The sequence below is a fragment of the Dermacentor albipictus genome, chromosome 6 (assembly GCF_038994185.2).
Source record: "Dermacentor albipictus isolate Rhodes 1998 colony chromosome 6, USDA_Dalb.pri_finalv2, whole genome shotgun sequence".
Lineage (NCBI taxonomy): Eukaryota > Metazoa > Arthropoda > Arachnida > Ixodida > Ixodidae > Dermacentor > Dermacentor albipictus.
In genome coordinates this window covers 114,133,441-114,159,051 of record NC_091826.1, presented here as the reverse complement: position 1 = coordinate 114,159,051, position 25,611 = coordinate 114,133,441, and the positions used below count along the sequence as shown (strand labels likewise).

The 25,611-nt window shown below is 42.9% G+C and overlaps 2 protein-coding genes and 1 long non-coding RNA gene across 3 annotated transcripts in view; all 3 read right to left on the bottom strand.

Annotated features, from left to right (window-relative positions):
• The window catches only part of LOC135908327 (uncharacterized), a 165,504-nt gene that overhangs the window by 134,999 nt on the left and 4,894 nt on the right, over nucleotides 1–25,611 (bottom strand). The gene's annotated exons all lie outside the window — the stretch shown is intronic.
• On the bottom strand, nucleotides 4,796–18,253 carry LOC135908326 (uncharacterized). The gene is made up of 4 exons (XR_010566287.1): nucleotides 17,771–18,253; nucleotides 10,810–11,001; nucleotides 8,295–8,379; nucleotides 4,796–7,574 (listed from the first exon to the last, which is right to left on the bottom strand). It is a non-coding gene; the product is annotated as an uncharacterized lncRNA (long non-coding RNA).
• On the bottom strand, nucleotides 22,124–24,060 carry LOC139047001 (uncharacterized). Its single transcript, XM_070520933.1, has one exon. The coding sequence runs from the start codon at nucleotides 23,945–23,947 to the stop codon at nucleotides 22,124–22,126; it is 1,824 nt and encodes a 607-aa protein (XP_070377034.1). The 5' UTR covers nucleotides 23,948–24,060.

Genomic DNA, 25,611 nt, shown 5'->3' with positions numbered 1-25,611 from the left:
TGCGCAGTGGCATCAATAGTGTACCTTTATCTGATAGCAAGTTAACAATAATGTAGCAATAATAATAATAATAATAATAATAATAATAATAATAATAAATCTTTTATTGCACCTAACGTATACAGGGCAATGAAACGGGCCTGTCAAAGCCTCTAGTGGCTTGAGGGACTTGGCCCGGCAAAGTCGGCAGACGGACGTGCAGTAAAACATAAAATAAGAACATAATATAAACACAATATATCAACACAATACTAACATGAAATCAATAGTGACGAAGGTGCAAAAAGTATAATATAATAATATAATAATAATAATAATAATAATAATAATAATAATAATAATAATATTTTATTCACTTCAATTCATACAACATGTTCCAGCCTGCATAAGCGTTGGCGCTTGTGTGCTGAGCTGGGCAGCCAGGTTAGGTTTACCTCTCATGCCTATCAATACATATGATACAGATGAAGAACCCGCAAGTTATTCAGTGCAGCTTCGAAATGCCACTTCCGTTTTCTAGACAACCACCGAAATACGCCAATTTGTTCGTAGTGATATTATTTGCTGTTCCTCAGTTTTGGAGTGCGTTCGAGACCAAGTCATCTTTTCCGAGTCTGCATCGAATCCGGTGAGCCCGTTTATTTCATCGCGCCTCGCTTACTTGAGCGGTTCAGCCCGTGGGATAAACGTGAGCCTGAATCCCTGAGAAGCATTAGACTTGTTAGCAGCTAATGGCGCTGTTTTTGTATAGGGATGTAGCCAAATTATTAAGAACAAGAAGTCAGCTATAGAATCGGTGATTGCTGCGTTCGCGGGAACAGCTTGTGCGCTGGATCTGTACCCCTAGTATTTTTGCTGGCCGGAGCTATCATTGCTTTATTAACCGCAGTATTCAGGCCTGTACGCCTCACAAGAGGCAGGTCACATTTGTTAAATATTATAAAAACGCGAATTTCTCTGCCCTAGAAAACGAACTTGAAGAATTTATCCCTGACTTTATGCCGAGCTTTTACAGTAGCACTGTTCAAACAAATTGGTTTCTCTTTAAAGAAGAACTTGCCTACTTGATCGATAGCTACATTCCTGTAAAATGCATTGTTTCTTCTCCCAAAGCTCCTTGGCTTAAGTCTATCTGAAACGCTTGTTAAACAAAAAGAAACGGGTATTCCGCCGAGCGAAAGTGGCGATGACGTCTGAACAATGGCACGCGTACAACTGTGCTGAGCGTGAGTACAAAAATGGCATTGCGCACGCAAAAGACGTGTTCCACAACTTTACCTTGCTCACTCTGCTTAAAGTAACCCTCGGCACATTTGGAATGTAGTTCGTGGCAGCAAGTATAACAGGATTCACTTGCTCGACAGCAATGGTGATACTATTCCTAATGGTGTCTTCTGCAATGTGTTAGACGATGATTTTGTTTCTTGCTTTTCTGGCTTAATAGCCTTTTCTATGCCACCAATCACCGACCCTGGTTTTATTCCAATGGATTTCATCTCTGTAGATTCAGCTGGGGTGTGCCGTCTCATAGAAAATTTAAAGTTGCCTAGCTCTGCAGCTAATGATAAAATAAATCCAAAGTTCCTAAGAAAATACAAAAATTTACTGTTCCATTATTATTTCTGAATTATATTCCCAGTATTTACAGGCTACCACTTGGCCAGAATATTGGGAGGTGGGTAAGGTTGTGACCGCAACGACGCAGGCTCACTGTATGATGCAGAGGCATTACTGAACTAATTCAGTAAGCTCAAAGTAAAATACATCAACAAAATGTTCAATTACGACCCAAACACAACCTAGAGACATGATCGCGCCGGAGTTTAATTCGGATATAACAGAAAAACATATTTCTGTTACTCTGAACATCAAACCCACATCCCTTTTGCGAGCGGCGCGGCCCGCTCGGTTCCTTGCAACAACAATGTCTCACGCGTCTCTGCGCATGCGCAAGAAAGCTGTGGTTGCCGGGAAGCGAGACAAGCAGTCAGTTAGCTTTGAAATCTATCGCCTTCCACTTAAGAGTGAAGCTTAAGCGTTCTCCAAATTTTTGCAATCGTTTTTGCTTGCCTCTGTCGAACGCTGCTGTAGCCTGGTCGAACGCTGCCTTGTGTCCGTGACTAGGACCGATTACAGAAATAGGCTGGCAACACGAACATTAGAAATAACCTTGGACGTATGGGTACTGCGAAAAATTAGAGCCAAATAACCGCTTCCTTTTCAGATTTGACAGTGCCGTGATGTACGATCAATGAATACAATGCAAGCCCAGAAAAGAGAAGCAGTAGCTTCCACCATTGTAGGAAAATCAACAGCACTAGCCTACCCTAGGCGCATGATGATGAACCAGAAAACAGATTTCTTAGTTAATATTATTGTATATGACTAAACATAATAATTACGTACTATCTATCCTATAATAAAAACACTGTGACAGGCTTGACAGAATGTTTATTGGTGACTAAATTTGTGCTTGCTACGCACCTCTAGCGGGTAATTGTGCGCTCACGACGGAAGGCCTGCGTAGTGGAGGTAGCTGTTTTCATGGTGGGGTCGATTTTTTTCTTCCTCTGCAGCGATTCGCTGGAACTTAAGATTTTGCAGGGAAAACAAGAAGGTGTTTTGTGGGCAAGCATCATGTAGCCACAGTTGATGTGAAGGGCCGATCACGGCGACACGTACATTTTGTTACTACGGGTTGAGCAAAAAAAGATTGCCCTAGCCGAATGCGAAAATGCATGTGCACTTAAAAGGACAAATACAAATGGCCATATTCGGCTACAATTTTTTCCCCATGTTTTGTATTCGGCTGCGTTTGCGGTACAATTTCTCTAGCTTTGGGCTACGCCACGTAGTCAGACCTGGCAACACCGAGCCGAGCGCGCGCTTAGCAGCTTCTCTCCGACTGCGAAATGATTAAGGAACGCATCATATGTGATCTCGAGGAGCAGGCAGCTTTAGATCAGTAAAGCCGGGAGCAGAAACGGGAACCAGCTCTTCTAGGCCGTGCCGACGCTGCAGCCTTGGCACAAGAACATGCTCGTGCAGCCGAGCGCAAGCAGCAACTGCGTAGCGAGTATCTGGCAGCCTACCAAGCCCTACACTCTTAAAAAAAAAGTAGTCGCAAACGACTCTTTTCGGGGTGTATCTGCTCGTCGCACATATGATGACCTTTGGGTGGTAACACGTACTTCCTTGGAAATACAGTGCTGGCGACTCCCTCACAGCACCAGTGACTCTCTCCCGCAAGACCTACTGAGGTGTTTGTATTACTCCCAAAGCAGGAGTTGATGCGAGTACCTCAGTGGTCCATGCAAGTGCCCCTTGGTAGTCAGCGGTACCCCTTTGGAATGCCAACAATGACCCTTCCTAGGGTAGTCATCTGAAGACTCACAATGGTGGTGTACATGACTACCATGGCAAGAGTTGGTTAAACTACCTTTTGGGCGGTAACACGTACTCTCTTGGAAACGCAGTGTGGGCGACTCCCTCAGTACCGGTGACTCTCCTGCTAGAACTACTGAGGTGTATGTATTACCCCCAAAGCAGGAGTTGCTGTGACTACCTCAGTGGTCCATGCAAGTACCCCTTGGTAGTCAGTGGCGCCCTTTGGAATGGCAATAATGACTCTTCCTAGGGTAGTCATCTGAAGACTGACAATGGTGGTGTACATAATTACCATCACAAGAGTTGCTGAAACTACCTCCTGGTACTTAAACAGACCCTTTGCAGTAACTGTTGTGACCTCTGCCTGGGTAGCCAATAGACTATCTCTACACTAAGATGGAAGCTCACAACATAATAGATTTTAGTTTGCATGTGCAACAAATGCCTAGTTGTTCAGCCACCATTATATGTTATGATAAACTGCAATAGTATAAACAACTAAAGAAACACTGAGCACATAGCACTTTTTTTTTATTATGGGGTTTTACGTGCCAAAACCACTTTCTGATTATGAGGCACGCCGTAGTGGGGGACTCTGGAAATTTCGACCACCTGGGGATCTTTAACGTGCACCTAAATCTAAGTACACGGGTGTTTTCGCATTTCGCCCCCATCGAAATGCGGCCGCCATGGCCGGGATTCCATCCCGCGACCTCGTGCTCAGCAGCCCAACACCATAGCCACTGAGCAACCGACATAACACTACAGTGAGTGAAACACCAAGAGCAAATATTTCACTACTATCACTGTATTAACCTCAAATGTATCAATGGACTATACCTGGCAAAAACAGAAGACAACAGTCCGATCTGCTAAATTGGAATCAATGGCCAACCTTGAGAAACATTATGCTTCAGTTTACAAGGCATACTAAACAGCTGCCATATGTCCAAACTTATGAGGTAATTTAGCATTTCAGGCATTTGAACAAGGATTTAATCCTTTGCCACGACAAAGGGCTCATTTATTTCAATATGCCATGGAGGCATACATGGACAGAGGAATTAAATTTCAATATTGATATTAAGCGACAAATTTACAATCTTACCAAATCAAAGCAATCATACAGCATCGATGCTAATGGAAGAAAATAAATATGCCTAAAGGCCAGATAAATGCAAAACCGGACATTATAGATAGCGCCAGTTCAATATCCCCGTGGTGCCGGCATAGTAAATACATCCCCTAATGTTTCAAAAGTGCAACTTCGTGGCCATCATTTCATCCAATTTGTCAAAAAAGACTGTTGTCTCACCTACTAAATGTTTCCATTAGCACTTCCTCCATGTTTGCGTCAAATGCTGCCTGCTCCGGTTAAGATCTGGAAGAACAGCACAACTGCTAAAACTTTGTAAACATTTTATTCAATAAGAACATGAACACATCACAGTAGCCTTTAGCAAGAGCACATATAGTAATCACAAGGAACACTTATTTCTTATAAGCAGAGAATCCAGTTTACAGCCGGAATAGAGGAGCCTGAGAATAGCTATAATGCATGCGTAAATGTTCCCTTTGAACGAACCACAAATGGCCTGGCACATCACAAGCCCACACATGTGGAGACACAATAGGCAGAACATATTTAAATAACTATAAGGATATAAGTATAAGTTCATTTTCCAGATTCAACTGGAGGGTAGGTTTTTGGCAAAAAGCTGCCTGCACAGCTTGACTGTGTCCAGAAAACCCCTACAAGCACCAGCACACGAGTGGTGCAGGAAATCTTCAACAGACACACATAGAATAGTCACATTCAATAAAGAGAAACATTCACTATGTATGCATACAGAGTCTAATAATCTTTGCACAAAATTTGAACAGTAAAATCGAAACGCTGAAATGGTCACACATATGTTCAGAAATAATAAAAGTAATAACGAAGCAAACATGCAGCATCTACTAGCAAACACATAAAATCACATTTCAACAAAATATTTCCGCAGCTCAGCTTTGGTATACCCTTTTGTATGTTTATACGTGTTTAGAACATGGGGCATTTTATAAGACAAAATTTGTTATTTATAATTAGCGCGAAAACATGGTATATTCCATGTAATAATAGGTCTTGTGTGTATGTTAGCACGACGCATGTCCAAAGATGCCAGAGTAGAATAAAAATCAACAGTGGATGCCATTGAGAAATAAATTTTGTGTAACAACCTAAAGTTATACAAATGATTGATGCTGAGAATGTTATTGCTTCAAAAGCACACTTGGCGGTAGTTGTATTATCAACATTAGCGATTATCCGAACCATGTTCTTTTGGAATACGAGAACCTTATTTATGTTTGTTTTGGTCATGTGGCCCATACTAAACTGCAGTAGTTAAGGCAAGAATGTACATGGCTTCACTTTGCTGTAAGTAATTTGACACAACAGCTGTCTTCCAAAAATGGGGCTCACTGCCGTGAACTTATAACATAATGCCCTCCAATGTCACATTTTCACATGAAATCTACAGAATGTTTCTATTACACATGAATGAAATGCAAGCTGTGATTCCATGGGGGAATGACACTGAGCTAATGCCTACTAAACAATCTGCGTAAGTGTGAATGACAGCATCATTAACAGGACTACCCTGCTGCTTTGCAAGGAGTCACTCCATCTCAGTAACATCAAAAGCGGGTTGTGCGCATCACATAGATGAGATAACGTTCCTAATAAGGGCCAGACTTATGTAGTACTGTTTATTGATCAAATAATGCTCACTATGTTCAGTCAAGTTAACAATGCCACAGAAAACAGCTAATTATAATGGCTGCCGGCAACTCAGTGCTGTGACATACCACGTCTAGTGACTGCCTCATAACACATGATCCTTATGCAGTACTCTAATGACACTTTTCTTTTGCAGCAAGCAGTTACCGTATTAAAGTACTGCAATGCACTTGCAAAGCAGAAATATTTCCCCATAGTGGGATCAAGACCACATAATAAAAAGGACACCACAGGTACAGCATAGAAGTGTATTCTGTAGTACTGTATAAGTGCTGAAGCTTCCTTCTTGGTACTGCTGAGTTATTTTCATGCTGCCTAGTTCCCGTTTCGTGGTCTCACAAAGATTGTGGAATGATCAACACATTGCGACTAGAGTCGCTAAAGTTATACATTCACATTCATTGGAACCACTTTATTTGTTTAACCCTTTAATGACCGCGCATATAAATACAAAACAAAATATTTGATACCTAAATGTGCAAAAGACATTGAGAATAAGCATAATCAACGAAAATAAAGGATATTTTGTAGAACCTCCTTCAGTAGTATGGGGGAAGTGGGCTTCTCCCCAAACCACATGGCTGCGTTTGGAATCTGTAGAGAGAGCTCTTTGCATTGTGTGTCTGAGGTCACTACAGGAGATCTTGCACTGGTCTGTCTCCCCTGACCGTGCTTTCCAAAGAAAACGAGTCCCATGTCTTTTTTTTCCCATCCTGTGTTCCTGCTCTAAACCAACAAATGACACTTGCTGCCAGTCATTCAGTGTTGGCTCAATACATTTAACAACAAACTTCTTACTCAATGCCAAAAATCAGCAAGAAAAATTAATATTTTTTTTGTATGCTGTATGCAGAACTCATCAATGAAGGGTTAAAACAACTGAAGTGTCAGAGCAGCATAGCCACACACTTTTCACTACATCTTAGCATGTATATAAATATACATTACAGTGCGAATGCTGTGTTACTAGTCATAAATTCATCTACAACTACATCTTGAACTAATGTTTCACTCTAGGTTCAAGGTGGCGATGCGATATTTTGCTTCTTTGATCACCTACAATATCTCTGATGACAGCATTGCAGATATAGTTGCTATAGCTGGATTGCATGTATGCATTTGTTAAAGAAAAAAATGTAAATGAAACGAACAAGTACATCAAGAGAAGCAACTAAATGTTTCAAATAAGCCACATAACAAAGAAAGGAGAGTCACTTTATCCAGTGAAATATGCATGCAAACTTGTAGCTGATCACCCGTCTTCAAAATCCAGATTTTGAGCATGTGTTACAATTTCGCTTGCCTTTCTTGCTTTCACTTCTGCATCGACTTCAGGGCATCCTGGTGGCATTCACTTTCGCATGTTTTTGTACTTGTTTCTTAGGCACATATACCATGGGAACTGGAATGAAATGAAAGCAATTGACTTTACTTACCTAATCAACAGTTCAATGACTTCCAGTTTTCAGGTTTTGAAAGAAACTGCAAACATAGTACAGTTAAACGTGGAGCTGCCCTAACCTTAGCTTGCTTTTTGCAATGTTTCCTTCATGTTCCAAAATGCACCAAGGGAGCTATTTTAGCACACCTTCCAACATAATATCGGAAAATTACTTTGTGTATTGGTGTTGGTCAAAATGGCTACAAGTACAAAAATATATTATTTAACCAAATACATCTTTAGCTGAGCATGCAATTAATTTTACAAGAGGTGGCCATATGCATGCCAGATGCCGAGGTGCTGTTGATATCTTCATATTTAGTTAAGCTACAAAGCTTTAAAACCACCAAATCTCTACTCAATCACAAGCACACAGACCTGAACAGCTGCAAGCAAGGATGGCCATAAATTTTACATAGTAGTAAGAACGGCTTTGGCAGCATGCTTAATGTAAAAAAAATTATGGGGTTTTATGCGCCAAAACCACGATCTGATTAAGAGGCATGACGTAGTGGGGCACTCCGGAAATTCGGATCCCCTGGGGTTCTTTAACGTACACCAAAATCTAAGTACACGGGTGTTTTTGCATTATGACCCCATCAAAATGCGGCTGCCTTGGCCTGGATATGCTTAACATCTAAAAGTGCAAAAGTGATAAAAAAAGTTATAAAATGCTCTTACATGGCCAAGGCACAATGTGTTCCTCAGTGCTGGGTACTGGTTTATGAGGCTCCTTGCAGCAACATTGCAGAATTTATTTGTGTACCTGATGTTTAAAAAAGCATGCATCAACCTTCAACATCAAACAATACACAAAAACAAACACAGTAGCGCAACCATTTCCATGAAATAATATCAAACAGTTGAACTGTGAGTCATCAGATGGGAGAATTTAAGTAAACTGCACCATGAAAGCATTAAGTGCGTGACAATACCGAGGTTAGAGAATTGATAAGATGGATGAGACACAGGACAGGGGTAACATTTATTCCTTTTGTCCTTTTGTTCTCTGCAAATAAATAAATAAAATAAACAGATAATCATGACCACAGTTTACAAACTCTTAAAGTACTTTCAACAAACAAATGTTATAAGAGGTTTTAAATAATATTTCAAATTAGCTTATTACTAAAACATTCACACAAGGGAAAATTAGCCATGAATACAAACTTGAAGGAGTATCTCCTATAAGAATTTACAAGGGCAGCTTATTAGGCTAGTTGATCCATTATCGTGAGTGTACGGTGCAAAGGTTAAACGAGGACATAGACACAAGCATTGACTACCAATGGAGGTTTTATTGCTGAATACACACAATAGTGATACAGCTATCTGAAAAATAACTACTAAAAAGGAGAACAAAGCAGACCATCAAGAGGCACACGAAGAAATGTAGAGTTGCGTAAAAAATGCTGGCCGTAGGTTTGACTTCCCAGAAACTTGAGCTCTCTTTCTGATAAGGCAACAGATAGCTTGCTGATGCATGCACTCTGCTCCCATGCCGATTGTGCTACTTCAAGTGTGATATGGATAAGACTATCCCTGTGCTTGTGAATAACTTACATTCTTTAAAACCAATGAGTGCAGCCACGCATGCTACTATTATGTGCCAAAAAAAACTTTCTCTGCCATTGCGCACATTATATGCAAGTTCGCACAACCTATCATGAAGGCATCTGGCAGTCTGCCCCATATGACAAGCGCCGCATGAAAGAGAAATTTCGTACACAACCTTTTATGCGTAGTCAACATGCCAAATCTTGCGCTTGACCTTGAAGATACCTTTCCGACTGCCCCATCAGAATAAGAGCTAAAGTTTTTCTGGAAGTCACGTGAACGGCCTGTATTTGTGATGCAATCTTATATTTTTTTTGGATATCAATTTCCAGCGTAGTTCATTTTTTGAACACTCGTCTGCTTTTCTTGTTCTATCTTCTGAAACTATTGTTTTTCAGATCGCTCTTTCACTTGCTTGTGTAAATTCGGCACATTGAATAATACATCTCAGTTGACAGTCGGCACTTCTGTCTATGTACCGTTTACCTTTGTGGTGTACACTACCTATAAGAATTGTACCCAGCAGCTAAAGAAGCTTTATTCAACGCGTCATTCTAGCGCCCTCGCCCATTCATTAACCCAAGACTCATGGCAAGGAAACCACGGAGGATATTGCTCCATTGAAGCACGACATAAATTATGACTGAGTGTTAACCTTTCAGTAGCTTTCATGACTGTTTTTTTGAAGGACAAGGAATGGAAGTAGAAGAAATGCTGCTGGCGGTAACCGAACCCACAAATTTGACATGACGCATGCAGCGCTGCACCAATTCATCTAGCCATGACTGCCTTTGCCTCCTGGTAGCCAAACCCCCATATTTCACATGAAACACGCAGCACTGTACGAATTCATCTAGCCACAACTGTCTTTCCATCCAACTAACTTGGTATTTGTATACCCGCATAAAATGTAGCGCTGCTAGTGTCAGGGTTCATGTTGTTAGCCAGAATAAAGAAAATGGGCTCAAGGCTGCAATGTCGACATTTCCATTGAATATTTAAATTTCGAGGTCATGAGTGAACTGTAATTCAGAACTAGTCAATGATGTATCAGTGATAAAACATTTCGAACCAACAATGCCATATACACTGCTAAACACTTAAAAAGGCACTACACAATTTGGACATTGTTCACTGCCCCAATGCAAAGCTTTAGGAATTTTTTTTCTCCTCCGTTATCGAGCGTTTTCAAGGGGAACTACGCAGCAACTAAGTTATAATCATGAATTAGACAACAAAAACTTGTTTTGATTATAGACACCTCCCACTTGCCTTAGTGACGTAACCGCATGAGAATGGAGGGTAATACGCTTCCTAATTAACGCTGTGCTTACCATTCATATTGCAATACAAGCTTGGGAAAAATGCGCGACTGAACATAATTGAGACATTTAGTGTGGAATGAATTCTCATTAAGTACATTCTATACTAACTTTATTTACATCTGGCATAGGTTGGCAAACTGATGCATGAGTCGACTCACTCAGACTGATCTCGAAAGTGAGTCTCAGTGAGTGCGACTGAGTCGAATTTCTGTAGGTCTTAGCCCGACGAACCCGGCTGAATAGAATTTTGGTGAGTGTGAGTGAGTTCCCATCATTTTGCTGACCAATGCATCCAGGTAATTGTTGTGACTTACATTGTCTGAGATGACGAGTTGTAGGCAATCCATTCAATTTTCTTTTGAAGATTGTCAGGCATGCCTCCTGCTGTAATATTTAAGAGGTGTGCAGCAACGTCGATGGGCATCGGAGGCAGTGTGTACGTTGACAATTCCTTGAACTCTCCTTTGACTGCATTCTCCGCATGTCCAGCCGCACTACCAGACAGCCTTAAAAAGAGGAGTATTCATTGAAATCAACAACAAAATCCAGTGCTACAAAAACAAAAGATGTGGTATCACAGACTATCACTCCACAATCTCAAATTTACCTACTATATGGTTAGTGACGCGCTAAGAATACAGGAAGGGCTCTTGATAAATATGGGCACATTTGCCATGGCAAATGGCGCCCATTGCTTTCCAAGGATAATGATGTACGAACAGCAAAAATCACTGACTGAGACAACTGACCCGGTACAGCATGAATGGGCTGTTAAAACGAAATTTAAAGAGGAATTTTATCACCCCCTATACAGATACCTCCTTACCAACACACTATGATCCCGCTTCCCTTTTTTGCATTGGTACCATGCACAAGGCAGGCGCATTATCGGTCCCTTCACAGACATTAGTACCATTAGCAAAAAGCTCCTCCACCAAGGTGAAATAAGTAACCATAGTGACGCACCCGAAAACATTCCTTCTGAGGAAAACTTGCTGCTAGCTACATCGTCTACAGAGGTATTGCTTTGTGAAGGACAAATACTGGGCCATAAAGTGCCAAGTCCAGACTAACATTGTCTTTGGACCAGAAACAGAGAACAAAAGCAGGTCAGATAAAGGCCAAGGATGATTTGATGGAACAAAAATATACTAGAACATTCTGGTTCTCAAATACACAAACTAGACCGCTTGTGTTTATCCAAACATTAATAACTCCCTGTCACATTTTTGGTGGCTAATGAATTAATATTTCAATGAACGGATTTTTTCTGATAACTTCTTGGTGCCTTTGCTAATGAGCTTTTTTGGAGAAACATGGCTATTATTTCAAACAGGAAGTCAAATTTTCCCTCAGCATTACATAAATCTGAGCTACTGAGATACATACAAATGTCAAGGTCGGATAAGACTTTGACAGGTGATATGGAAGGATTGAGGAGTCACAAACATGATTGTGCTTCTTAAGCTCTTCATATATCATCAGTTATATTTGGGCTGTCTAGACCGCACAAAATTTTTTAAAAATATTTTGCAGCTTTTTGTTTTTATGTTTTCATAAATACACCTCATTTGTCATATCTATTAGTAGCAGAGCATTCCAATATTTAACAAGGACAGTGGTATGCTACAAAAGTGGAACTAGGACTATATAGATACATAACAATATTAGGGGGAAAAACGTTTTATTTTTACATAGTGGAATTGCCCCTATGACATGCATTTATTTGTTTACTAAATTCTCATGAGCTTATTCCCCAAAGTTAAGAAACAACCAGGGGCAACAAAAAAGCTTTAGGACAGGAATGAGTGTCACTTGCTACTACTTTACTGAAAGCAAACAGGTTCATATTTATAGGTGAAGGTGGCCATGTGCGCACATATGTTTGCACGCTATACTCAAACAAGTTTGCCCATTATTATTCAGTCACACAGTGCAGAAACTGTCGTTCAATTCCAAGCCACAGATGTATCACTGGCATAGACGTCACATTTCATGTTGATGAAACAGGCCTCCATTAATTCCCATGCACACAATCTGTGCTTTTACCAAGAATGCGGATATGGAAAATACATGGCTCACATGTGCGGTAATTGCAGTGCATAGGCAAATGTGCATTAATATTATTCCTGGCAGACAGCTCATGTTCCCTAGCCAAATCGTTGGTGCAACAGCCTGCCTGGCTGATATGCACCTTGCCGCAATTAAGTGGAATTTCGTACACCATACCGACCACGCAAGTCACATATGGCCTTGTATGATTTTTACCCCAAAGGGTCAGCTTCTGTGGGCCTGAGATGCGGGGGCACAGGCCAGTAAGCTTCCGTGGAGCCAAGAAAATAATAGGTACTTGGTACCTGCTGGCCACTTTCTTTAAATCGTGGGCCACTTCATGCATGTATGGAACAATATGCAGCCTTTTCTCCACTAGTGGCTTGGCAACGGGCATCCAAGCGTTCTTTTTGGCTGTGACGCTCGCCTCCTTAAGTCATGGGTTCGCGCAACTGCAATATTTCTATCTCACCTATTAATGAGCCAATTTGAAAATTTTTGCAGTAGAATGCTCCCAAGAGGGCACCTAACAACTTCCAGCATATAATTAAATTAGCTATGGGGCCTGGTGAGGGGCTCTTTAAAGAACTGTTGAAATGCCGGTATTATAGCTTTCCAGCATACGACAGGTTTTAATGTTATACAGAGTTAATGCATGAGTACAGATTAAATAAGATCGGGTGCATAAGGCGTTTTTTGTGCCTCTGATGCTTCGGAGTGGCTTGGGGAGACAACCAAGTTAATCACTGCTCCATCACACACTGTCGTGCTTTCACCCATGTCGGCGTAGCACTGGAACCGGTCGTTGGTAGATCTGAAAGCACACCCAGATGGTTTATCAATAGTTTTGCACATTAGAAGTGAACCTGTGGACATTGAACAGGCATTGATTAATTAAACAGCCTTTCTTTATGGTTGCTGTACTGTCCCAAACAAGTTTGTTATTTAGAGCCATCACAGCACAGCGCAGCAGAGCACTAATCCTGCTGCCCATATGTGAGTTAAGTACAGGACGCATTAAGCTAACAAGGCTAAGCTTACTTATGCAATGTCAGCAACCATCAGTGTATAAGAACAGATGATTTCACAAAGATAGACCCATATTGCTGATTGCCCAAGGTTTTCATATTCCTATTGCTGAAAATGCCAGCAATTTTTTTTCCTCAGTTGGTTCAATTTAACTTCTTTGCTGCGTGAATGTTGCAGAGCACAAATGACGACAAAGATTGAACAGGCAAACAAGAAGTCCATTTTCTCGCCTTGCCTGTTTTATTAGTTAAACGCTGCAGAAGTTTGCATAACATGGCATACTGCGACCAGTTATGCTAACTAAAGCACCATTACATTGACTGAAGCTGTTACTACTTCCTCTCCTAGCAGATAGGGAAGCGATTGCACACCTGACCAGGGGCGTAGCCAGGGGGGGGGCTTATGGGGCTTCAGCCCCCCCCGAAATTTTTTCGTGCAGTCATGTGCCGCCGACCAAAACAACTCCCGGCGCCAGAAATCATGCTCGATTTTGTCTAGAATGTTCTTAATTCACGCTCGAAAAGACATTTTAGCGCGAACATTGCTAAATCGGGCTGGATTTCGGGGCAACGCCCATGCATGGGGAGTCACATATCGTAACGCAAGGAGCCCCACCGGGCACAAAATTTCAAAGGCGTTTTGAAGGCGAGCGGGGGTCGTCTCGGCATTTCGCGGAGGCTGCGGAATCTACGAAGCGCTTGGATTTCAATTCTGAAACGTTGTGGGTGTAAAGTTCTCATAACATTTTGATGCGAAAGGTCCATTGACATTTTCAAAGTCGTGCTTTAGATTTTCGATTCCGGAACTTTTTGGGTTTAATGCTGTTGTAAACATTTGACGCGAAAGGTGCATCGACTTTTCTAAAGTCGTACATCGGGCCATACAACGAGACAAGCCAAATCAACATACTATCAGACAAGTTGACAAAGCACGCAGCGACGTCCAATGAGAAAAAGCGTTCTGGTGGTTCATTTGTGCCATCAGGTCCCAGAAAAGAATATAAACATTTTTTTTTCACCTGCGCCAAAGCATCCATGTCAAGACACTAAAGCCACCATCGTAACTAAGTTCTTATTTATTTTTCTACCTAGAGTTTTATTCGCGAGGATATATTGAGCCTCTTTCTCCTTTCTTTCTCATTCTTTTTTTTTGTTGTTCTCGCAACCCGCGGGCTTCCGATCCAGCAAGAGCGCATGCGTTTTTCTCGTGCTGCATCGATAACCGCGCGGCGCACTTGGATGCGCGTTTGTTTTTCTCTGGCCGACTGCATTTTCGCCTGGCAGAGTTTTGGACGCCTTCTGGCTAGCAGACGAGAAAAAGAAACAATGCATAGTCGCTCGCCGCCAGCACTGCGGGGACTCGATGGATTGCAACGCGTTCGCTTGAGCGCAACCACTCCGGAAAATTTTGTCTCGCCGGTGTAGGATACCGAGCCGTACGCGTATGGTTTTCTGTGGACCAAGCTTCACACGCTTTCTTCGATAATCGTTCGGTAGCCACACTAGGTGCCCAAAGTAGGCATTCGATTGTAGCCAACATGCTTTCCTTTGCGTTATACTTTTTCGCCGCCCCCCGCCCACAAAAAAAAAATAAGAAGACATTATTGCGGCGCAGCGAATTTTCGCATGGTGAAAGTTCGATTTTGTTTCTTCTTTTGCGGAAAGTAATGGACGACGGGATGCTTCAGTTGCCGGATACTATTTTATTATTGCGATAGCAGCTCTATGAAGACTCCAGGCGCATTCCTGTTGTTGCCCTCATGTTCCGTATAAATAAAGGCCAAGGGCGATAACATCGTGACCGCGCGCCGCATGCTCTATGTCCGAGTGAAAGCGTGCGAGGGGGAAGGGGAGGTGGTGAGCCGATGATGGTGGCTGAGTCTTGTGTGCGCAAGGGAGAAAAGCGGGGAGGAAGCGCGCCGCCTTCCGTCGCACGCGATACATTTTGGGAGTGGAGGGAGGGGGGGGGGATGCTGTGATCTGTGAATCTGTGGTTGCGCAACCTGCTTATTTGCCTTATTTGTCGCATTATATATAGTGGCTTTTTTTTTAGGTACGTAGATTTATTGGAGGCTAATGCGTATATTTAAACATCTTGTTGCGAGGTTTTGTGTATACGCGCAGTTAACTTTGTTTCCAGTGACAATTTTTTGCCTTGTATCAAGCTGTATCTTCACATTTGTATATTCCATCGTATCTTCGCATTTCTAATGTACGAAGGCGAGTCAAATGAAAGTGAGACAACCCGCCCGGCGCAATAATGGTTCGGTTCATTATTTTCGAGGCATGCGCGTAGCACATACGCATCTCATTTACAAGTGACATGCAGAGGTGAGGTTAAATGTTCTTTAATGCTCTCATACACGGGGTTTAACATGGTTGCGTGACATTATGGACACTTCAAAAGTTGAACAGCTTGGTGTCGTGAGGTTTTTGACAAATGAAGCAGTTTCCCAAAAAGAAATTATTCGCCGTATGGCTGCCGTATGCGTTGAACATTGCGTTTCATTGGCCACTAAGAAGCGTTGTAGCAAACTGTTCAAAGAAGCACATGAAAGTTACAAAGACGATCCACGGCCGGGCCAAAGCCACCGTGCAATCCCCCCCAACACAATTGAAAAGGCCGTGGTTGCTCAGTGGCTATGGTGTTCGGCTGCTGAGCACGCGGTCGCGGGATCGAAACCTGGTCAAGGCGGCTGCATTTCGATGGAGGCGAAATGCGAAAACACCCGTGTACTTAGATTTAAGTGCACGTCAAAGAACCCCAGATGAGGGTAACAACTTTTTGTCTGCAATTGTGACCGGGGATGACTCATGGTGCCGCTACTACTAGCCTGAAACATTACGGCAAATCTTACAGTGGAAACATTTGAATTCACCGCTCCCAAGGAAAACAAAGGCCGTCAGTTATGCCGGAAAAGCGTTGACTTCTTTTTAGATCGTTAGGGGCCTCTATTGATCGAATTTTCTAAACCTGGAGAGACTCTAAATCGTTTCAGATATTGTGAAAGGTCGGATCGGCTGCGTGTCGCAATCAAGAACAAACGACGTGGAAAATTGAGCATTGGGAACAGCTTCCTTCACGACATTGCCCGTTCCCACGTCGCTGATGTGGTTAATACAAAACTGGCAAAGTTCAAGTGGGAAACGCTGCAACATCCCTCATGCAGCCCAAACCTGTTGCCTTGCGTCTTCCACATTTGGTAAAATTTGAAGAAACTGCTCAAGGGAACCAGATTCGTGTCGAAAGATGACGTGTAGTCATTTACCGATTTTTGAGGCAGCAATCCAAGGAGTTTTATGATACGGGAATTACGCGACTCGTTTGTAGAACAAGTGTCTAAATACTCATGGTGACTACTTTTAAATAAAGTACCCGGTTTGTCATATATTCGAATTGGCTCACTTTCATTTGACTCGCCCTCTTATATGTTGCAGAACTCCTGCTTTTTATATGTGCTCTCTGTTGCGACTTCAATTTCGGAGCAATTACTCGCAATGAACAACCGCTGACAGCTGCTCCTGCGCAATACATTCTTACAAAGGAAAGCGTCGTTGAGATTTTCCCCTGTTCGTTGCATATGTACAAAAATGTTAACAAGGTTGTTGAATGACATATATATATATATATATATATATATATATATATATATATATATATATATATATATATATATATATATATATATATATATATATATATATATATATATGTATGTCTTGATCCCTCGACTAATTTTATAAGGAGCAGGCCGAGCTGCAAAGTGAGCCCCCCCCGAACGAAATTTCTGGCTACGCCACTGCACCTGACCTCAATATCAGTAGTAAACCAACTGCACAAGTTTTCAGAAGATGGAAGTCCTGAAAAGGCTAGTTTCCTTGCGGCTTCACGACACAGTAATAATTATAGTTGAGCAACGTTGTGTTCATACGGGCAAGTATGCGCTACACTTCTCAATTTAAGGTCAAGTCCTTTAGCTGCAACGAAACAAAAATATTAGTAGTTGGTAGCACAGTGAAGTGACACAGAGCAATTTCGTGACACTCGATCTCTCAGTTCAACGCGCGGCAACCGAACAGTTATTAATCGTGCTCGACATTTCCGCTACGCATACTGTTGCTACTTTGCCCATATGAACCAAACAGTGACCAAATCCTCTTTGCGCTCCATAATGCGCAGTACATTTACGCTCACCTGCGTTAGAAAATCATTGCCTGTCATCAGGTACACGAACCCTCCCGTCCGCAGGCTTTCGTGGAGGTCGGCGAGTTTCCGGGTGCCAGTGAGCTTCACGATTTTCTTTGATGGCCCCTGCGAAACGAGGCAACCCGCTTCTTCCGCACCAGTCGGCGAACGTTCAGTTTAAGCCGGATCGGACGACATGCTGCCACCGTTGTCACGTTTCACAGGCGCAACGCAAGCAAGAGGCAAACCGCTCCTTCCGCACCAGTTGGCGAGCGTTCAGTTGAAGGCGGATCGGACGCCATACTGCCACCGCTGTGAGGTACAGGCGCAACGCAAGCAAGAAGCAAAGCGCTCCTTCCGCATCAGTCAGCGAGCGTTCAGTTGAAGGCGGATCGGACGACATGCTGGCACCGCTGTCAGATTTCACAGGCGTAACGCAAGCAAGAGAGGAATGCCACTCGCGTTTTCACCGCCGTAGATTGCAAGGTGCCGTCAGAGCCATAGCCACGCTTCTCATAGTTGCGAATGCAAAGTCGAAGTAAACACGAAAGCCGTAAGTCATGTGCTGAGTCCTGAATATTTCGCTGCGCACGTTCGCAAAACATTTTTCGCTCGCCGCTGCACTATCCTTGCTCAAATTTGGCAGAACGACCACATTTTGGTGTCTACTTCATTTAGTATAACACTTAGCACAGTTACTTGCCTGATATTTTTTAATGAAAATTTACCGGCGCTCATGAAAATGCGAGCTGCTGCCGCGACGGTGTAAGCATAAACTTGTATCGCCGCCTGTCATCAGCTGCAGAAAGCAGCATATCAGGGAGCGCTGCCGCGTGTTGCCTGCTCCTGGAACAGGCGACCGTCCTCCGTAAGACGCTGCTTTCTAAAGCTGATGGCAGGCGGCGACACAAGTTTATGCTTGCGCCGTTACGGCAGCTGTTTGCAGCCTCATGGGCACAGGCAAATTTGCGTTTTTTTTTCTTACAAACTAAGCACTTAACTGTGCAAAGCGTAAAGTCGATGCCAAAATGCGATCGCTCTACGAAATTTGAGCAAGAATAGAGCAGCGGTATGCTCGTTTTTTTTTTTTGCACAGGGGTTTGCAGAACCCCAGACGACACAAAGACATCCTAAGGATGTCATAAGGATGTCCGACTTGGGATATAGGTACATCCCAAGGATGTCCCATTTACAGCCCGATAACATCCCAAGTGATACAAAAAGAGACTTTTCTGGGATGTCCCAGACTGGGAGGTTATTGGGATCTTCATGGGAGGTATTTGGGACCTTCCTGGGAGGTTATTGGGATGTCCCAGATTGCAGAATTTTTGGGAGGTTATTGGGACCTCTTGTAGCTTTCTTTTCTTTTGTTAACTGCTTCACACTCTTATGGGACGGCAGTTATGTGAAATCTATTTACTTCTGAAACCAAAAAAAAATACAACAGGAAGTGATCACCAAAAGCATTTATTTCACAGTTAAGCAGTGATTTAGGTGCACTTTCTCAAGAAATGAGAGCGTCGTTGTCCTGTGCTGATGTTTTGTTCAGTTGCCTTTGTTGCCCTGCTGCTGCCCGTTCTGCGGCATGGCGGAACCAAGACATGGCTGCTTTTTCTATGTTCTTTAAAGTAGCCTCCTCTTGGGTGTGCTTGATATTTTCTATCAGGCAGGCTGCGTAAGAAAATAAGTGTCAGTGATGCGACAAAAATGAGCTATGACAATGCAGACAACGAAAGTGATAATATTGTAGCAGAAGACTTACTGCACAGTAGCTTGCAAATATTCAGCTCACAAAACTTCATTTTGCCTTTTGCACCATACCAACTGAATTGCTTCGCCACATCCCACGACATCACACTCTTTAAGATGCGTGCAGTCTTCTGGTTTATGGTGTCGCCACCTTGGACAACCATGTGTCTTTTCTGGCAGAAAATGAAATCAGCAATAATCAGTAAATCACTCGCATGTTAGAATAACGCTCTGTGAAAAAAAAACCGAGCTTGCCCCCCGTTTTGCGGAAAACAGTAAGAAAATTAAGGCAAACAGCGTCATTACCATTCGAAGCTTTGCTTCCTTGTTCACACCAAGTTCAACATCCCAATCAAGCATGTCTCTTGTGGTCAAAAATGGCAGCTGATCGGGAAGGTTTTGGTTGTCTGGGCATGCTTCTTCAGAATTATTCTTCAGCTGTGCCAAGAGCTGTGTGTGCGCCTGTTGCACAGCCTTAATTGTATTAAGGCTGGTCAATATCCTCTCCATAAAGGCTGAAAAAATATTTTCTCATCAAGATCAGTTATGTCAACATATCTGCGATGCTCATACAGAACTATTGAAAGTCAGCAGTGCCTCATTTAGCAATGCATGTGTATTGAAAAAGTGAAGTATGCTGGCAAGAAATCGCTCATTACAAACAGCAGAATGTTGAACAGTGCCACATGACACAAAACAAGCCCAGGCGGCATTTCATCCTATGCGTCTTATCTGTGTGCTGTGTCACACTGCTCAAAATTCTGGTGTTTGACAAGATCTACCAGCCACGCCATTTAAAGCAAACATGAGAGGTCAAACATTGACATCATAGCAAGCACTTGCGGATCCGTTCTTGATCCTGAGGAAGTGGTAGATGGGCCTGAAATTGAGAGTGACACCATGCATTAATTACCCTTATTGCAAGCTCCAGAAAGAAATAACTCTGGAAGCATGCAAGGTGACTGTCCTGGAAAGTACAAATGCATATTTGAACAATTCCAATAAAAGTGTCGTGAAAGAAGAATTGGCATTCACCAGCTTGAAGGCTCTATGGCACACTTTCTGTTTCGGGTTCACCAGCTCTTCCGAACGAAGGCCTAGGACTCGCAGATGCACCTGAAATCACGGGGAAAAAAGGGTGCATCTATGCATACGCTCAACACACAATAAAAAAAAGTGGTGAGCAGCACTAACATATCATGACTGAGCTGTTGCGTGCATCCTTGTGGCGAATGAGTCAAATTTACTTTGTGATGTTGCGTTAGGAAACATATACACAAGTTGCTTTGCCAAGAGCAATATCATGCTTACAGTGAAGATAAAGGATTTGGTATTTAGCATTAACATAGGGGAACTCAAGGTTACTTTTTTGCAACAATAATGCTTCATATTGGCAACACATCAGAAACTTAAATCAAAATCTACTTGGCATAATTTGCCATGTCAGTTTTTTTTTTACATTTTCAAGTTGAAGTGAAAAAGATGTACAATACCTGCAGAGCGTTTCTTTCGGTGTCGTCCAGGCATCTTAAATGACGCGTGGGCAGTAGCTGAGTCATAGCCACCTGAAATTGTCATTTCAATACAATGCTTTTAACCTATCCACACGCACAGCTTTGTGCTGGGACGCGTGTTTGTAAGTGCTTATACTATGCTAAGTTTTGGCTAAGATGGTAGACTCCCGGTTTATAGCACAATGTAACTGCCCAAGAAGAACAGACAGTTGATATGCTTAAGGTTTCTGAACTCGTAACTCAATCTCTGCCTTGAGACAGCTTTGGGGAAGTGTGAATTTGGGAAAGTGTGTGTGTATTTCATGTGCGCGCACTTGAACACAAACAAATTAAGAAAACTTCTTTCGTACCAATGTTTGTTACCAGTTGAGGTGGTGTTGGCGGCCTAGGAGGCTGATAGTTCGAGTCGTCACCCGAGTCGTCAGTCGTTTCTTGCTCGCTACTGTAATCAGAAGCCAAGGCACTTCGTTTTTTTCTTTTTCCACGTCCCAGTTCTTCTTCGCAGCTCATGTCTGAATGATACTGGAGGAAATTCTGCTTCTCACATGCCTTTTCGTAAGTGTCTGAAAAAGGAATTCTTTACAATAGGAAATCCTACAAACAATTGTGCGACCTTACCAGCCCAGGATTTCACCACACAGTTGGCTTGTGTCCAACTAGGAGATAGTACAGCACCCTCAACAGTGGCTCTACGCCGCTGCGATGAATTTTTCAACGTAGGCCAATATGTCCTATTTCTTTTTGGATTCAACCACGAACCGTGAACAACTGCCAAGCTGCAGTCCTCCTCGGGGAACTCTACGACGGCAAACCTGTCAACTTAAAGGAAAAAGTGAAGTACAGTATCCTCCCATAGCTCAAAGACATCAAAGGAAAGACAACGAACATACACAACTGAATATATCGGCCTGTTTTACAAGTTGAGCATATACAAAGTTGTGAACGTACAATTGATTCCGATTTTGACATAATTAAGAGATCAGGAATACATTTCTCACATTAGTACAAGCAAAGCGAATGAATTTTTTTAAATGGCAATGAAAGCAAACATTGAACGGTTAAACAGAAGCAGAAAAATAGTAAATAGAAGTGTAAGAAATCACTGCAGATGTCGCATTGGAAATATGGCATGCTTTCTGCCAAAAGGAAGTCTCACACATTTCAGTGTGATATCCGAAACAGGCCAAAAGTGGATGTCTGAAAGATTAGAAGCCAAAAATATGTTAATGAGAGAGGATTTGCATGGATAAGTATAAAGGTCTTCCAATTTCTGGTACTTCCTCCCAACAAGCACAGGCATGTGGCTCACAGCACAGACTGCAATGTTTTCAACTTTGACAATGCTACCATCATTTAGCATGCATGTGCAGTCCCTCTTGTTCACTTTTATGGTGGCATCTTGAGAAAATAGGAAACCTTTGTACTGAGGTCCCACACAACCTAGTGGAAGCGGTCCATTATCATGCCTCATCAGCAGTTTTTCCTTTTCTGTGAAGCATACAGAGCCTGGATCAAGAGCAATACAAGTTTCTGGTCTGCTGGACATGCTAGCCAATGCCCGCTCTTCCATAATTCGATTGTAAAGTTGCTGAAGAGGCTTTTCAGGCTTTCTGACATACTTCTTTAGCCTAGACATGTAATTTTTGAAGGGGAATGCACTGTAACCATGCAGAGGTCCATGAACTCGAACGTCGTCTACAACGTGAACCAAACAGTGGACATTGAGTGAAACAGCATGCTCACCATATATTTCAATGAACACTTTAACAAAATGCACAAGCAACCTCTCTGCATACTCCAAGTTCCGAGTGCATGACAGCGGGCTACACAGAATGCTCATGGCGACGTGCAACACCATAAAATTGTCTGCCAGATTATCAGGTATCCTTGACTTCAGGACCACGGGGCCAGTGTACAGCATAAGAAGCCGGAACTCTGAAGCCTTCCACCTGTCAATGTCTGACAAGCTTCTCGGCTTTCGAGACATCTCTGATGGCACATAGTGCCGTATTTCAGTACTTGCTCCTGACACAGACTCTCTTGATCGTTTTCCTATTCTATAGGTCTTTTCTCCTTTAATCCAGAGCAGCAGAAGTTTACGAACAACACCTAAGCAAGTCAGGTGCATATAGTCAAGTGGAACCTGCCTAATCAAGTCAATGGGAAGATCCTTGAGGATTGTGTCCATAATATGGTGATCTTCCTGATCTACATTACGAAAGCTTGCATCTGTTCGCAATGGGGCATCGAGTTCAGGGAAGCACATACGACCATGTTTATGATTCCCTTCGGTAGTGCATTTTGGACAGCTGAAGTATCCACTGTGACCCTTAATGCCCAGAATATAAGCCTTAGCAGGTGCATCACAGATTATTGCACCAAGTTCTACATGGATCAGTTGGCTTCCAACAGTAACACCATGATGCAGGGCTATTTTCAAGTCAAACACAAACTGCTGTAGGAATGTGTTAGGCTGCAAAGCCTTAGACTGGCCATAATAAATGCCAATTGGAAATGGCTTACTGCTTTCACAATTTGCTACTCTGCAGAGAATAGGCCAGAACTGGTCTCGTGTGCTTTTTGTCAAAGGTAGTCCATCTACATTCACATGGAGTATGAGTGGGTCAGGCACAGGCAGAACATTTTTCAATGCCTCCTGAAGGCCCTCAGTTAAACCAAAATGACAATACTGGCCTGAACCCATTGGTTTAACGCCATATGCTAACCTTGGCGTTGACAAGAGAGCTCTGGCAGATTTCGGGAGGCCAGAAAAGCAAGCATGTGAGCGCATAACCTGCAATAAATGTGTGATAGTAACATGGGGCACATCTCTCTCTATGCACCAGGCCTGCAGCTTTTCTTTGAAGGAAACTGTGTTTGGCTGGTCTCCTTGGGACAATGCATTATCACCTAGGGAGCGCATTTGTTCAACAGTTGAATTACAAGGCCCACCATCTCTCGGAGGGCTGTCAAGACATGCACGAACTTCGTCGGTGCTCACATCTGCCTCCGGAAGTTCAAGTGGAGTAAGAATACCGCAACTAGGCCCACCACCACTCTCGGACAATGAATGCTGAAACGACTCGGCAGCGGACCTTACCACACCGTCTGTAGTGGAATGGGCAGCCGGGGCTTCAGTTAGGCACGAATCTGCTACTTCAGCAGATAATATTAAGTTAAGGTCTTCCTGCACGGCGCGGCGCACGCGCCGGTATACAGTCATTCTGGGCAGTGCAGCCATATGTTTAAGATAGCTGTGTCAAACGTACACACGTGTCCAAGAACACCCAGTTGAATCTCTATCGGACTAACAGTTTCAACAATGCACAGACATTAATCGGATGCTATAATTTCCGCGGAAGGCAAAGCAAAGAATGACATCACCCTAAACTTACTCCCACTGGCCATTTTGCCGTCCACGTGTCCACAATCAGCATGCGCCAACACTAGAATAGGAAAACAAAGAAAACGTGTGAAAGCTGCTAATAATGCATACTAATGCCCATGAATTAATCACTAGGGTTCAATACATAAAGCACTTACCTCGAAGCTTAAGAACGCAGGGACTCAGTTCCAAAAACCTTGTTGCGATGCTGGATATGTTAGCACTCGTACTGTAGTGCTGTTTGCGTGCGGCCTAACCCGATCCAAACGTCAAACGCCGCGGAATGTACCAGCAGTGTTGCCTAAAGTCCCTCAGTGTTGCCATGGCCATGGCGCCGCGATGATAGCGATGGCGCTGGTCATTACACACCAAACTCGCACCTTAAAAATAAATATTGCAATGTTATTACTTTTGCTAGGTAACTATACCTATACTTCCATAAAGAATAATTTATTTTGGAGCTTAAAATATGTTTTTCTTTCTTTTTTTGCTTTTAGTAATGCGAAACCACGGCCTGTTCAGCCGTTTATGCTTTGAGTATGCGGCGCGTGTGCAAAACACGTACGGCTGCCAGCGGCAGCACTGTCGGTGTAGCAATTCATTGTAGGAAGAAACAAATGAGCACAATATATTTGCATTTAACGACATTCGCGGAGTTTATACTTCGCGTAAAATTATATTCCACATTTATGGATGACCGCTGCGCCGCGCGCGCGCCAGCGCCACGTCGAAGCCGGGAAATATTGGAGTTCCAGATAAACAATGACAATTAGGCATGCAAACATCAATTGTCACTGCTTTCTGACATTACTGCACTAATGTAATGGTGGTGCACTCCCATATACACGAGGGCACTAGTTTGAAGTCCCAATTAAAGCCCACCATGGATATTTTTGGGATGATCCCAACGTCTACGTCCCTAGGATGTTCTCGGGAGCTCCATGTTTGGACGTGGGATGTTTGGATGTTTTTGGGACATCCCTGGGATATTGTGTGTCGTCTGGGACAGTGCACGAAGTTTGCACATTCCATCGTGGCCGCAATGATTGCACAAACAGACCACAACGTTTTTAGATTCTAAATCTAAAGCGTTGACAGGCCACCACGACCCACAGAAGCCTTCGTGCGAGGCAATACCCCTCTAAAGGGCACTGCTTCACAGAAGTGGTGCTTTTTCGGACTGTTACCTCAGATTTTCGCTT

Bases quoted from the DNA above. Each gene is read 5' to 3' on its own strand.
- LOC139047001 (XM_070520933.1), bottom strand. From the start codon at position 23,947: ATGCGCTCCCTAGGTGATAATGCATTGTCCCAAGGAGACCAGCCAAAC.